This window comes from Blennius ocellaris (assembly GCF_963422515.1).
Source record: "Blennius ocellaris genome assembly, chromosome: 20".
NCBI classification, from domain to species: domain Eukaryota; kingdom Metazoa; phylum Chordata; class Actinopteri; order Blenniiformes; family Blenniidae; genus Blennius; species Blennius ocellaris.
The window spans coordinates 10,702,195-10,716,514 of NC_137669.1; the positions used below are offsets into that span (position 1 = coordinate 10,702,195).

Genomic DNA, 14,320 nt, shown 5'->3' on the forward strand with positions numbered 1-14,320 from the left:
CGATATATTGACGTTTGATGCCTGTAAGGGTCAAGCCCAAGAAACTAGTGAGATAAGCACTTTGTGACATGGTGCCTTTCACTACTGGAGGTAGTCACCACAATGTGAATATACTGGGATCATAAAGGCTGTGAAAACTAATTAAGTGTGAGATTGATTATCCATTAGTGTCAACAAGAAGATGAACATGTACAATAACATGGTGAGAGCTTGTACATCTCACTTGCCATAAATAAAACCTGTAAAAAGTATGCTCTGTCCTACTTGTAAAAGAAAACACAAATATCTCATCTGATTCACTTTCATTATTTCCTTCAGTTGTGATTTATATATTCAGGGCAACTCAGAAAGGAAGCAGTTTGGAAATTGGGCCACATAAAACCTTTATTGACACTTCAAATAATATTTATAGTCCGTATACAAAAAGTATTGGTGGAATAAAACAGAACTGATGAGAGGAAAAAAACAAAAAACAAAATCTGAACATAACATTGGAAAGGTGGCAGAATGACCAGACTCAAGCAGCCATTTAAAACCTTAAAACGTATGAATGTGTGAAATGGTGGATTCTGTCAAACAGCACAATCGAGATACTGGAAGACTCGTTTTACTATACAACACAATAACGTCACCGGCTCGCTTACAAACTTTAGCAAAAATGTGCAACGATGCGAGTGAACCGAACATCTGCACGAACAAATTTTTTTTATTTTTGTTGTATTTAATCTAAATTGGTAACTAGAAGGCAAGCGAGGAAAGAATCCAGTCCTGAGGAAAGGGTGGAGCAGGGGACTGCAGTGACCAGAGGGACAAACTACTGAGCTTCATCCTCTGGACAGGAATGCCACGTCAGTCTCTCTTCATAAAACGATATGACCACCTGTGGGCAGCGAGTGTTGGCCTCACGGGACGGAACCAAATCTGCTTCATCTGAGTCTTTCCTGAAAGAAAAGAAGAAGAAAAAAAAAGCATTATGATCTGGACTAATGGGAAAGTCCATTCAAGCAGAGTCATATTCTATTTAACATTTACACAAAGTATCCTCACAACTAGAAATTGATTTAGCAATTAAAAAGCACGGGATAATTTTGAACTGCTTGCAGAGACTCATGTCTCTTTACAACTCACCACTTCATCAGGAACATCAACTCTCCGCTGCTGTCTGTAGCGCCGATGATGCGCTCTGGTTCGAGGTTTCGTGCGAAGCCGCGTGGTTTCTCAGCCTGCGAGGAGGAAACAGCACGTGTATGAAAGTGGGACATCTACTCAGAGCCATCAATCCCATCAGAAGATTGCTTTCAACTGATATTTACGATGGGGCAAATACAAGTTAAGAGTATTGTAGGACACTTCTTTGTGCTCAAGCCAAAATATCCAAAGAAAGATCTGAAGCTGTTGGGACATATATTATGGAACAGCACTTCAACAGCGATGCTCCGTGATGAATTCATGAAGAAACGTTGTGTAATGATGGCAGCCATGCGGATGATGACATGATTCATTTTTAATAAAACCAACATGTCAAGTGTGAACAGTGGACAACCGTTTCATCCTGGCACGCCGAGCAGGTTCAATAATTAAGTGAATTTCCCCCAAACACAAATATTAAACAAGTCCCGTCACAGTAAGAAATAGAAGGGTAACCACTAGACGACAACATGTCAAAATAAATCAAAGCACCCTCGACCTTCATCATCCTGGCCTGATGGGGTACATGTTCGCTTTCTAAATTGTGAGCGATCAACTCCAATGTTAACCAAATCTGAATGTGTGTCGGATAAATAAACCGTCACACAACTGACCACTTCCTTCTTCTTGGGGTCCATCTCCGACTCGTCTGTGGATGCCTTCCTCTTCACGGGAGCCGGCTTCTCCTTAATGTTCTTCTGTGCTTCCAAAAAGGCTGAAATAAGCTCTGGACAGTCAAGGTTGTCCTCTGGTTCCCAGGTATTATCAGCACTGTGGGGTCGGGGAGAAAGACAACACTCGTATTGCGAAACCTCTCTTTGGCACCAACTTTCAACTGAGAGATGCACAAGACGTCTTCATCAAGTGGCTCGTATGAAGCAGTGGTGTGCAGATCCCAGCAACAGTTCTGACATTGAATGTGTTGGTTGCAAGGCCAGTTCTCATGATAGGTGGACATGTTTTTAATAACCATATGGCTTAAGGCCCATATACGCCACTGCGTCTACAGTACGCATCGGGCGATCCGGGTTGTCGTTCGCCACCGTAACTCTGGGGGAATACCAGGAAAGGTCACAAAACTTGGCAGCGTTCATTTTCCGGTCTCTAACTTGGCACAAAGCTCTGCAGTGACGTGAATTTTAGCGTTGGGTGCAAGTGGCGACAAGCTAGTTTCCTGCACGACGCTGTCCACATTATCGGAGGTGTGCAATGCATTGTGTGTGGCACTGAAACAGTTTTGGTTTTTTTTGCCCTGGGCAGTGTGTGCTGTTTAATCTTGAATGTAGTCATCTGGCTCACATGGAGTTTCCTAAAACGGCCCATGATTTGGTAGAGCAGACCCGTCATACCCTCCTTGGCATTCTGTGCCGCGTTGAACACGCAGGCAAGACGCCGACGGAGACGCGCGTGAAGTTGACGCAGAGGCGGTTGGTTAGTGGCAATGCAAATCCGTCGCATATAGAGTATAAAAGAGGCTTTTGGTGAAGATGCACCAATATCTAGTATAACAATGTAGAATGCAACCAACGATTACCTTTTTTTTGCCCCCTTCCTTGAAATCAGTGCTCTTTAAGACGTTTTAAATTCATTTTTGTGTCCTGTTAATTCTCAGTGGCCGAGCTGCGTGCTGATGAGGGCGGATTTACAAAAGAATTGAGGAAAAAGATAACATTTACTCTTAAAGAAGCTTGTGTTCTGAGACAAGCGGTGCCAGCTCGAGTTTTTCCCCCTTGATATCAGAATGAAAAGTAAAATCAATGGTACTACACATCTTCACCATGGTGGGGGTGGGGCTGCTTTTTCATGCAACTAGAATTTTTTAAAAAAGAAAAAAAAATAGCAGAGCACAACCCCATACCAGGGCAGCACTTCCAGCTCGAGCAGCAGGGGGAGAATGTCCCAGGAACTCACTCTGTGAATCCTTTCCACTTCAGGAAGAACTCCACCTTCCCATTGACGAGACGCTGGTCGAGCACTTTCTCCACCACAAACTCCTCCGGCTCCTCTTGTGTCTCGGACGAGTCCCTCTTACCCTTTGTGTTCTGCTTCTTGCCCATGTTGTGTGCTGTGATCGAGGGGGGGAGAGTGACGAGACAGCGTGTGTTTAATCTCAGCAGCTCTCAAACATTAGCAGGCCTCAACTCCTCCCCACGGCGCGCGAATCCGTGTTGTTAGTGCGTTACTGCGTCCGCTTGCATGCACGAGTCAGCAATCGACACTCAACGCGACGCGAAAAGTTCCGAACTTGTGTTTTTGGGGAGCTGAATTTGATCATTCGCGGCGAGGTCAAACGCTTTCCAAAAAAAAAGGTTAGCATATGTGCTAGCGGGAGCGCGCAGCCAATTAAAAAGTGTTGGAATGAAGATGAATCGCCTGGTCAACGGTCGAGGAGGTTGATGGGAGACTGTTGGGAGCTCTAGAGCCACTGATCGGGCAAATTAAACGAAATACAAAGCCTTAGGTGGCCGGCTAGCGGACTTAGCGCGGTTTTGCATGCACCCAAACGAAGCTAGCGACCGTTTTTATTAATGCAAAGTGTACAGTAGCACATTAACAATGGAGCGGCTAATGCTGCAGTTGTGATTCAAACAAGTGTAAAGCGCGATTGTTACCAGACATCCGGATGCGATCGTAGCAGCTTTGTTATTTTTTGGAAAGTTGGGTGTTCCTCCACGAAGCGTTTAAACTGATCTGCACACAGTCAGTAAACATGAAGATTTACCTCGGAGCTGCTTCACCACGCGGTCCGCTGGCTCTTTATGAGGTCGAGGTCTCCGTTGCAGCACAGCGCCAAAAGCGAGGAGCTCCCGACGGAAGCCTGGAGAGGAAAAGGCAATTCCCCTCCTCCGAACGTCAATGCCCCCTATCGGCAAGATGGCGCCATCACGCCTCATCTTCACACTTGGATTGTTCACAGTGGGGGAACGACATCATTCTAGTCATTTTAGATGGGGTTTTTTCTTAAATCTATTTGAGCAGGGCCCTTTTCGACACCTCTTGTGCTTTTAGCTACCTGCTATTTTGTTTTGCCATTTTAGTTAGCCTTTTTAAAAGCCCTGTATAGCCAAGAGCTAAAAGTACTTTTGAATATGTCTTTGTGTGCAACTGAAATTAAAACAAGAAACTAAATTATATTTCGGTATCATTTTGTGAATGGTTTGCTGTTGTATGCCAACATGTAGAATGAGTTTATTATTTGTGACACACTGAAATACTGATTTTAATTCTTCCATTAAAACAAGTTGAAGTTCTTGAACTGTACTTTGTGATGAATAAATAGTTGACTCATCAGTGGCCAATGCTATTTTAGTCTTTTGTAAAATTAGTGGCAGGTCATTTATGCATATAGGAAACAGGAGGGGTCCAGCACAGGAGTAGCAGGCGGCTTGAACCAGCGATAGCATTCATCCAAGCTCACATACAAGTTTTTAGACCATGGGAGGAAACTGGAGTATAATAACCCCCCCCCCCCCACCACAGACAGGGAGAACATGCAAACTGCACACAGAAAGGCCCAGTCAGTATTTAAACCCGGATTTTCTTGCTGTGAGGCAACAGCACGAACCACTGTTCCACCATAAGGCTCCGCCAGACAAATCTACATAGTCAACTGATGTGTGTACACGTCTGCCAAGCCTCTGCTTGATAAATGTTTACAGAGAAGGGTGTCGTGGACTCGAGGCTTAGATGTTCACTTTTTCTCATGACTCAGAGGAGCAAATAGTTTCAGATCCTACGCTCCTCCTTTCCTCATCAAACTCACATGCACCTTTCACTGAAGCAAAATCAAGGAAATGATTATAAATACAAGGAAAGAACCAAATAGTGTTACCGCCTTAGGAGAAACACAGACATATTCCCAAAGTTTTAAATTGCACTCTATACAAAACAGTCAATCGGCACTTCCTCCATAAGGACTTTTTTTTATATCTCATTTCATTTACTGAACGGCACAGCATGGCAAACAGTCAACATTAGTTGAGTTTGTCATACACTATAGCTTATCATTATATCATTGTTTACAAAACCTCTAAATCAATGCCGTCATCCTGTTTCCTTCCAAACAAACACACAGCATCAACATTCAGTAAGTCATTACTTAGAGGTCCATGTGTATGTAAACATTCTACAGTTGTACAGCTGTAGACTTAAAACTGAAATATTAATGTATACAAACGGTGCACTGCATTAAAGGACCTGCAAGCAATCTAAACCTATAGCAGCTCGGGAAGGAAGAGAACCCATAGTGACACGAGCTAGTTCCCTCAACTCTGAAGTCGAAATATTTTCAAATGTTCAGGTTATAACGAGACGTTTTTCTAATGCCGTTTCGCACAAAACGTCAGTCGCAGGTTCTTGGGTTGAGGTAGATCAAACAGTGGTGAGACAGGTTTACGTTTTTTTGTGTGTTTTTTTTTTTTTTTAATTCAGAAAGAACAACTCACACTCTTGGCAAAACCAGCCTTTCAACAATAACCATGCGATCAAAAACATCTGCCTTCAGCCAGCAACAATGAAAAGCATTAATGAAACTGAAATTTATACAGAGTAAACTCTTTGCCGAGACAAAATGAAAACAAAACAAAAAAAAAGAAAATCCAAGTCACGCTATTAACTACCTCATATCTCAATCACTCAGCTCAGCTGACCACATAAAGCAGTATATCCCCATGAACAGGGTGTCAACTTCTAAATAATACTTAACTCTCAGATAATCTCAAATATCATTAAAAAAAAAAAAGTTTCAACATTCAAACCTTTTAAATAGAGTTGGTGATTGTATTTTTTACGGGATTGGATAATTCATGTATAGTCAGGATCACATTAATAATGCAAAGTTTTGTAATTAACGAGTGCACTTAGGTTCTCCCATAGATGGAATTTTCTTTAGCCGAAAATAAAGAGAAACGAAGGTGTGAGGTAGAGTAGTCATGCCAAAACTCCGAAATAAAAGGGGCTGAATCGAATTGTGCTTCAAATTATTCGCTCAATACTAAAAATTATGTAAAACCCCAGAAAAAAACTGGAACGATGATGTGCATCTATGAATCATGTACATGCAAAACACTTTTTGAATGCAAATTAAGGCTTCGTCACTTTAATCATTGGTATAGTTTGTCATGAAGACTTTTTTTTTTTTTTTTTTTACCAACAGTACATGCCCTCAAATGTCCAAAACTAATGTGTAAACTTGAGTTTATTAATAGTTTTTTTGTTGTTTTTTTTGACTTGGAAAATAAAATTACAATTTTGAATAAAGATACTGTTATTGAACAGTCTCAATATGCATACATGCTCTTCAGAGACCAAAGAACATTTTAATAAATACAATCTTTAACTTCCCCCTGGTACGGTGTAGGCATACACTAAGAGGAAAGATTACACACACAAAAAAAAAAAAAAACCACAGACCCCCTCTTACACTGCTGTAACTGTCACAATGCTGCCCACGTTGACTCTGAGACAACCTCTGCTTGTCTGTAAAAAACTGATAAGACTTCAATGTTAACAGGCACAAAGAGACTGATAGCATTGTCAGCAGCTGCTCCCTTAAACCGCCTTATCTGCTTTGTCTGTTTTTAATAAGCAAAGAAAGTCCAGTGTGTAAGCTACATTTTTCCCATGGGAGAGAATATTTACAAAGAGTTATTATTATTTTATTTTTTTTATGTAGCGTGTGTTTTCTTTTTTGCAGCTTTTTCCAATTTAGGCTCTCAAACAGTGGTGAAGCCACACGCACACACACACACACGCACGCACACACACGCACGCACACACACGCACACACACGCACGCACACGCACGCACACACACGTGTACAAATGAGGAGGTCCCAAAACCGAAGTCTGGCAAATAAGTCCAGTAAGATCCAAAACAACCTAAAAGCTCAAGTCTCAGTTGGAAATAGTGCATCATTGCTTTTTTTCCTTCTTCCTCTTGTCTGTTTTGTTGCCAGTTGATGTGGAGACGGCGGGCCGCCTTATGGGCTGGATGACAACCCTCCCGTTCGCCCCGCACTGCAGGGTGAACCTCTCCGGGTTCAGGGGTTGCCCCGAGTTATCCCTCAGCCGGGCCAGCACGTCTCTGGTCAGCTGCTTTATCTGTTGGCCCACGGCGCCCATTGTCTTTGCCGTGAGCTGTTTCTCCCTCAGCAGCTTGTCCCTCTGAACTTGAAGCCGCTCCACCTCCTCTTGGAGGCCGGTGATGGCGTCGAGTTTGCGCTTGCGGCAGTTCTGCGCCGCCAGCTTGTTCTTCCCGCGCCTGCGGATGTCCCTCAGGAGGGTCACCTGCTCCGGCGAGAAGCCGTGGCCGTCGAGGACCTCCAGGAACTCTTCCACCGGCATGTTGACAATCTGCAGGACGGAGAACGGGATGCACATGGCGCGGGCGCGCATCTCGTCGCGACTCATGTCCCGTTCCTCCAACAGCGTCCCGTCGTCATCGCTCAGAGGCTCCTCTTTGATGCTCTTGTGGGAGAGGGTGACCGACGGCTGGGTGAAGAAAGCAGGAGGGGAGGAGTAGCTGTGATCGTGCCACACGCTCTCACTCAGGTCGACGGGGGACCAGGTGGCGGTGTAGTCCACGATGCCCTTTGAAGGAAGCGATTCCACCTCGCTGCTGTAGCCCGTAGCTCCACACTCGTCCTCGCAGTAGGAACTGGACGACGACGACGACACCTCAGACGAGCCTGGGGGGGGGACGAAAAGTCAAATACTTGTTAACGTATAACGAACTGCTTCGTGGCTTCACAGAATGAGCAATAAGATGTGAACAGACCTGGAGAGACTGGACCTCCGGAGCTGCTCTCCAAGGAGAGACCAGAGTCCGAATCCAGGTCCTCCAGCACCCGAGGGTCTATGCTGTCCAGAGAGTCCATCAGCTGGTTGTCAATGTTGTCCAGGCCATCCAGACCTAACTGATTGATCTGGTCAAACACGGCCTCGTCCAGACAGCCACCGAGTGAGCTGTGCGATGACGCGTTCCCAGTTAAATTGCACACTGATGCAAATGGCAGTGCAGCGAGGCCCAGGGCCAGCCCCGGCGAGGCACCCGAGTGCGACGAGCCTGTGGATTCCAGGCGCAGGAGGGTTTGCTCTTGTCGGGGGGCCATCCTCAACTCGGTTCTTCCCGGCAGAATGCCAAACGCCCGCGAGCCGTTCACTGTGGCATCGTGCAAGCTGACATCCTGACTGATGGCGCTGGCGATGTCAGTGTCGAGGTCCGACAGCCGCTCAGTGACGAGAGAGTCCAGGTCCTGCACACAAGACCGACGCTTAGGCTTTCTTGCACTTCTCACTTAAAATCCTCAAGTACAATATGTCCATACATGTCGCAAGCCAAAACTATGGATGCTCTATACACTGTTTTGTTGTGTAACTCGTGTCAGTTGACCTGTGAACAGTTCAGATCCCCCCTCAGGGGTTTGGCACACAAAATGTGAACAGAAGATTAAAAGTTGAGCTACAACAGCCAGCCTACAAGTTCCCCTCTAAATCTTCAATGATACAACCCGTACAGGCTTGTTATGACAAGAAACTGAAACGATACAGTTGTAGTCATTTGCACGCAGTTAGTGAACTGCTGACTATTTGCGAAGTATAACTACAACTGTGTGAGTTACAGCTTTTTTTCTGCTGGTGTTTCCTAATAATTCCATGCAGAGAAAAGATACAGACAAGGCTGTCTTATGAAGAAAACCTTTGTATTATGGTATATTTGCAGACAGGCGCACCATCATTTTTTTGCAGTAGTTTAGAAATACTGGCATTTTTGGATTTTTTAAAGTTTTTGTTAGGCATAATTCATGTTTTAAAACACCAGAAGTTTCTTCCTGTGTGCGACTGGAGAAAAAAAACCCCAAAACGTATATATTTTTTAATGACAGATAACTGAATTGCAGAAACTCAAATTTCAAAAGAAAATTGTCCAAACAAACAAAAGCAATTCATTATGCCATTCTGTACGCAATTCGTGTTTTTGCTGATATAAGCAGATTGGCAACACTAAACCTATAAGTTCTGTTTTCTGTTACACATCTGATACTGGGGCTAACTTACACATCTGCATTTCTTTTCAGTGGCTATAAGGGACCAATATAACAGGAAGGAGCAGGCGACTTACCTCGAGGTCTGTAACAGACAGTAAATTGTTCCAATGAGGGTCAATATCAATGGCGAGAGGGATGTGATGTGCCGGGTTGGACAGTGCAGTGATGCCTTCAAGCAGACTCTGAAATGGAAAAGAGAGAGAAAAAAAAGGATAAATCAACAGAGCACTAAGATTTTGTTGTAAAATACACCCATCTTTGTCGAGTTATTGCCTAAGACTGTTAAGAGACCCTGGCTGAAAGGAATAAATAAGAAATGTATGCCACAGTACACACATTTAACTTGTTTAAGAGACATTTTATCCACTTATCCAGGGCCGAAGTTATCGCTTGCTTCAAGACTAACTCTTCGCCTTAATCAGATGTTGAAGAGCAAAAGAAAGGACTTGGTTTATAATTTGCAACCGTGTAACATTTATGTTCTTTTAACTTTGTCACTGGCTACTCTGTACATTAGTACAGCCACACGCCATTACCATTTATGTGATTAAAGAATAAAACACAAGTTATATAATTGAAATGTCTGCAAGAATTGCAACAAATTGAGAAACATGGAAGTATACTGTTAAAACAAGACACACTACAGTAGCTATTCAACAAAAATGTTTCATCGACGGATGCACAGGGTGTACCTCTTGTTCCAGCGTGGAACTGTGAGCAAGCTGAGTGAGTGGAGCAGGATCCTCCTCTTCTTTCACTTTAACATTGTCCTCCTGGTAGGGAAATGGAAACATGGAGAGGACAGCAAAGGAAACAGAAGAGGGACAAAGTAAATACAATTGATCATTGAATTTAACCTCCAGAGACGATGCCATTGCTGGTTCATTAATCCCAACCAAGCTATTGCCGGTAATTAGAAACCATATCATATGATTAATATACAGTTCTTACAATGTGACAGAGACGAGTTGGTTAAATCAACGGGTTATTGAAACAGTTTGGCTCACTACCTCACAAGCTGCCGTGACACAGCTACAGTAATGTGGGTTCTCCATGTCCGAATGAGAAAATGGGGTAGATTGCCCTTGTGTTCCAAAGTGAAAATTGCTGCGGCATCAGTTTTTTACATTAATGCTTGAGGCACAAAATGACAAACTTGTCTTGTTCTGCCGAAGCCGTGTCTGAACACGTCTACCATGGCTGGGGTATCTTCTTACCTTAGACCAGCTTTCAAAATGTATAGAATACCTGGTCTTGAGTTTTAAATATCACAGCTACAGTCTATCTCCTTGGAAACAGTGTCCTGCTAGAAACAACTTAAGATCCCTGAAAACAGTTGGAACAGGTCACCTAAACCAAAGAGGGGGGGGGGGATAATAAAAGATGGACCAACATCATATTTTACATGTGAACAAGAGCCACATGAGGGAAAGTGTTCAAATGTGGACCAGCGCTTTTGTGTAAGCAAACAGGGTGTGGATACAGGCCTTGTTTCTCTACTTCTCAAGGCCCTCAGCTGGCGGTTCAGTCTGAAGAAAGGGGGTACAGTTACACAATTGTTGCACTGCCCTCAGGACAGAACATCCACGAGGCAGCTGTGTCTCCACCAGGCTAGAAAGACTGGATTACTCGAAAAAGTGCAGCATTAACTGCCATTCCATCTGTATAGGCTGACTGCTGTGCGATGTAGGCACAGGTACATTCGTGTCAGTGATCAAACGCACAAACTCCAAGTGAACCCACACATAGTTTTACTTCTCAGACTATTGTTTAGTGTGTTTACTACACACAGAGAGGTGACAGGTGCAGCAGACATACAGACAGCTGAATACTAATTATACTTGACGGACTCAAACGAAATCACCAGTTTGGCGAAGCAGCCAAGTGATTTACAAGTCTGTTACAGTAATGTTCAGGGGACTGGATTGACCGGATTCAAATGTGGGCCCCGGACTAGCAAATTACAAAATGAAAACGAAAGCACGTGTCATGTGTTTGCCGTGGATATGATCGCATTAGGTTATCTTGGTTCTAAAGACCAGGAAGGTGTGTTATAATGAACAGCTCTCTGAAGAGGCAACCATCTTTACATAACATGTTGTTGGTTCGAGTTAGCTAATGATAGCATTAGCTAGCCCTTGCGGAAGTTCTTACTCAATCAGCTCAGATTTCCAAAGCAGTTGAAGGAGAGCAGCCAATCGTTCTGATCAATCACAGTAACTTTGTGGGACAGTGAGCTTTGCTTGGTGTTACATTACCCCCCCCCCCCCCCCCACACACACACACACACACACACACGCACGCACACTTGCCTGTTTAACCAACACGCAGGCTCCAGCGCTACCGGGCTCCCGTCCCGGCTCGGGGCTCGTCTGGTACCCTTCCTGGCCGCTGTCAGACTCATGTCCGCTGGTATCCTCTTCGGGACTCTCGGTGCTCGTGGAGTTGCTGGTCGAAGGCCCACAGTCAGCCTTCTCAGCGGCGGACACCTGGTGCACGAGCCACGCGTCGAGCTGCGTGGGGAACCGCGGGGAGCCGAGGGTCCTCACCTCGTCCAACAGCCGCCGGCTCGCGAAGAAATAGTCCAGCTCGGGACATTTCGGGTGCACGCTGTACCCGTCGAGGTTGTCTCTCAAACTGTGGAAGGGTGTCTGGATGTAGGCTGAGCTCGGACCCAGATTAATCTCTGTCAGAGGCGTGTAGTAGCCGCTCAAGTAGCTGTCGATGTCCACGCGAACTCCAATCAAACTGAGCAGGATCGTCAACTGAATCAGGCCTTCTGTGAAGTATTTTTTCGCGTTTTGCATTTTCCAAGTACTCTGAAAAGTACAGACGATCGTGAAAACCCGAGCCGACAGTTCCTCTTTCCCGGACTGGACAAAGGGAAAAGCCTAACAAAAGAGCACGCCTTCCCCTGTCAGACAAAGAGCTGTTCCGTCCGTACCGGCGAGATGCTAGCTGCGAGCTAATGGCCTGAAGTTGCCGGTTAACGGAAAGCTCTGGACCAAAACATATTAATCTGCCCTTCGACGTGGCGCAACGGGTTCCCCGGCAACACGACGCAGTGGCGGTCTTTCTGACGCTCGAAAACACACTTAAAATGACAGATAAAGAGCTCCGTGCTGTCACCGGACAGAGTACCGCTACACCGGGAGAACTTCGTTCAGAATTTGCATGACACGCAGTGATTGGATCAGAGCGCTCAGCACCGCGCAATCTGATTGGACAAGGCAGATGTCTGATAAGATTCTGGCCAATCAGAGTTTTGGACGGTTGTTCACTCCGGCCTGCCTCCACCCCACTGATAACTCCACTTTATTTACTCAGTGAACTATGGCATAACTTTACAACTTCATATTACACAACTTTGTATTAAAAATAGTGATTGTAGTTTGTTTTTTTTAAAAACGTAAATGTGTTCCAGGAACACATATACGTTTACACTGTTCCTGCTCTCGGCTTGTTGACTACCAACTGATTTATGCACAGCCATGGCTGAACTGCTCTCCCCCTGACGTTTGTGCTACTGACCTGCATTTATCTCCCTTGTAGCCTACTGGTTAGTAACCGAATTACACTTTGAACTTGTTCAACTGTAATCTCTTAATTCTCCAACAAAAACGAATGCCTGCAGTATAATCATGTCCTGAAACCCACTTAATACTTCACTGGACATCTCAGACAAGGGGGTTCATAGTCTATTTATCTATTTTCACTCTTTTACTGGAGATATGTGTGGTCAAACATCTTTACTTTTGACTAAAGTTTCAAACAATCTAATTCACAATATGCATCATTTTAGAAATGATGAGAATGTAATTGTTAAGATAAGATAAGATAAGCCTTTATTGATCTCACAATGGAGAAATTTACTTCTTACATTCTGCTCTTAATGACACTCAGTAGTAGGAAAGACAAGAAATGTGCAAACAGTTAGGTAAGAATAGAGGTATCTTATATACAATGACTATCAACCCTAAGGACCAAAAATATTTACAGTAAGAGATTTTAATAAGTAGATTAAAATAAAAATAGGACTAAAAATAAGATAAAAATCACAAACTATAATAAAGTATAATAAGTTCTAAGAGGAGCAAAATATACAGTAAGGTGAAATACAAGGAAAATAAACTATGATTGGGGGGAGGGGGGGGGGCAAAGTGTAGAATAAAGTACAATAAACACACTATAGTGAAAAATAATATCAGTGTTGGCAGTGCAGGTTCAGTCCTAACAAGTGGTCAATTAAATGACGTAGATAAAGTGACTTAGATAAAATAGCACAGATAAAGTGGCATAGATGCAGGGGTTATTGCACATACTGCACTGGGGATGAAGGACTTGCGGTAGCGCTCCGTCCTGCACTGAGGGAGTCCCAGTCTGCCACTGAGAGAGCTCCTCAGCTCCTCTACAGTCCCGTGCGGTTGGTGGGTGGTGTTGTGAGGAGTGGAATGATAATGGATGATATTTGTGCTTGTGCATATGTATATGTACAGTATTTCAGTATTGCAGTTAAGTTGTATCGCTTTATTCATAGTTTGATAAAAATTTCAACACCCGTACTAAAACACTTAAAATATTCAACCACTTTTATTTTAGTAAATAATGAGATTCTAATGGAAAAATCCTTGCTTTATGTCTACATTTGTGTACTTTTTAATATTGGTGTACTTGTCAGAGAAACGTGTTTTGAATGAAGATACATTGAAAATATATTCGAATTTCAAGTGTGCAAAAGTAAATAATACTTAAAAAACTTCACGAGTCGTCTTTTCACATGGTGCTGATACTCCTTGGGTGGGGGGGGGGGGGGGGTATTTTAGTTTTAAACCCTCAGACATTCAGGCTGTATATCTGGTCAAAGGGGAAGTTTTCTTCTGATAAACTGTCTCAGTCTCAGATTTAGCTGAGTTAAAGGTTGAGCACAAAGTGAAAAATGAAACATGCTGCACACTTGTGAAGAGAATAAACAAACTGAGTATGTTTTTAATGGTGGAAAGATATACAGATTTCCTTTAATGTATATACCAAGCGATGAATACTTAAAGATTTAACCTGGAATCCAGGATAATTTCAATTGAAACT

At 43.7% G+C, this 14,320-nt stretch overlaps 2 protein-coding genes across 3 annotated transcripts; both read right to left on the reverse strand.

The window, feature by feature from the left end:
* Positions 1-366: 366 nt before the first annotated feature.
* cbx3a (chromobox homolog 3a (HP1 gamma homolog, Drosophila)) lies at positions 367-3,973 on the reverse strand. 2 transcript variants are annotated; one of them, XM_080515782.1, is made up of 5 exons: positions 3,911-3,973; positions 3,100-3,253; positions 1,803-1,959; positions 1,129-1,223; positions 367-941 (listed from the first exon to the last, which is right to left on the reverse strand). In XM_080515782.1, exons 2-5 carry the CDS (start codon positions 3,243-3,245, stop codon positions 815-817), a joined length of 525 nt encoding a protein of 174 aa, XP_080371908.1. In that variant the 5' UTR covers positions 3,246-3,253; positions 3,911-3,973; the 3' UTR covers positions 367-814. The 2 variants fall into 2 exon arrangements, with proteins under 2 accessions (XP_080371908.1, XP_080371907.1); XM_080515781.1 differs by having other exon boundaries at positions 3,801-3,960.
* A 1,629-nt stretch (positions 3,974-5,602) lies between these two features.
* nfe2l3 (nfe2 like bZIP transcription factor 3) lies at positions 5,603-12,320 on the reverse strand. Its single transcript, XM_080516089.1, has 5 exons — positions 11,548-12,320; positions 9,928-10,008; positions 9,310-9,417; positions 7,966-8,443; positions 5,603-7,876 (listed from the first exon to the last, which is right to left on the reverse strand). The coding sequence occupies exons 1-5, from the start codon at positions 12,040-12,042 to the stop codon at positions 7,101-7,103; spliced, it is 1,938 nt and encodes a 645-aa protein (XP_080372215.1). The 5' UTR covers positions 12,043-12,320; the 3' UTR covers positions 5,603-7,100.
* Between the last annotated feature and the right edge of the window lie 2,000 nt (positions 12,321-14,320).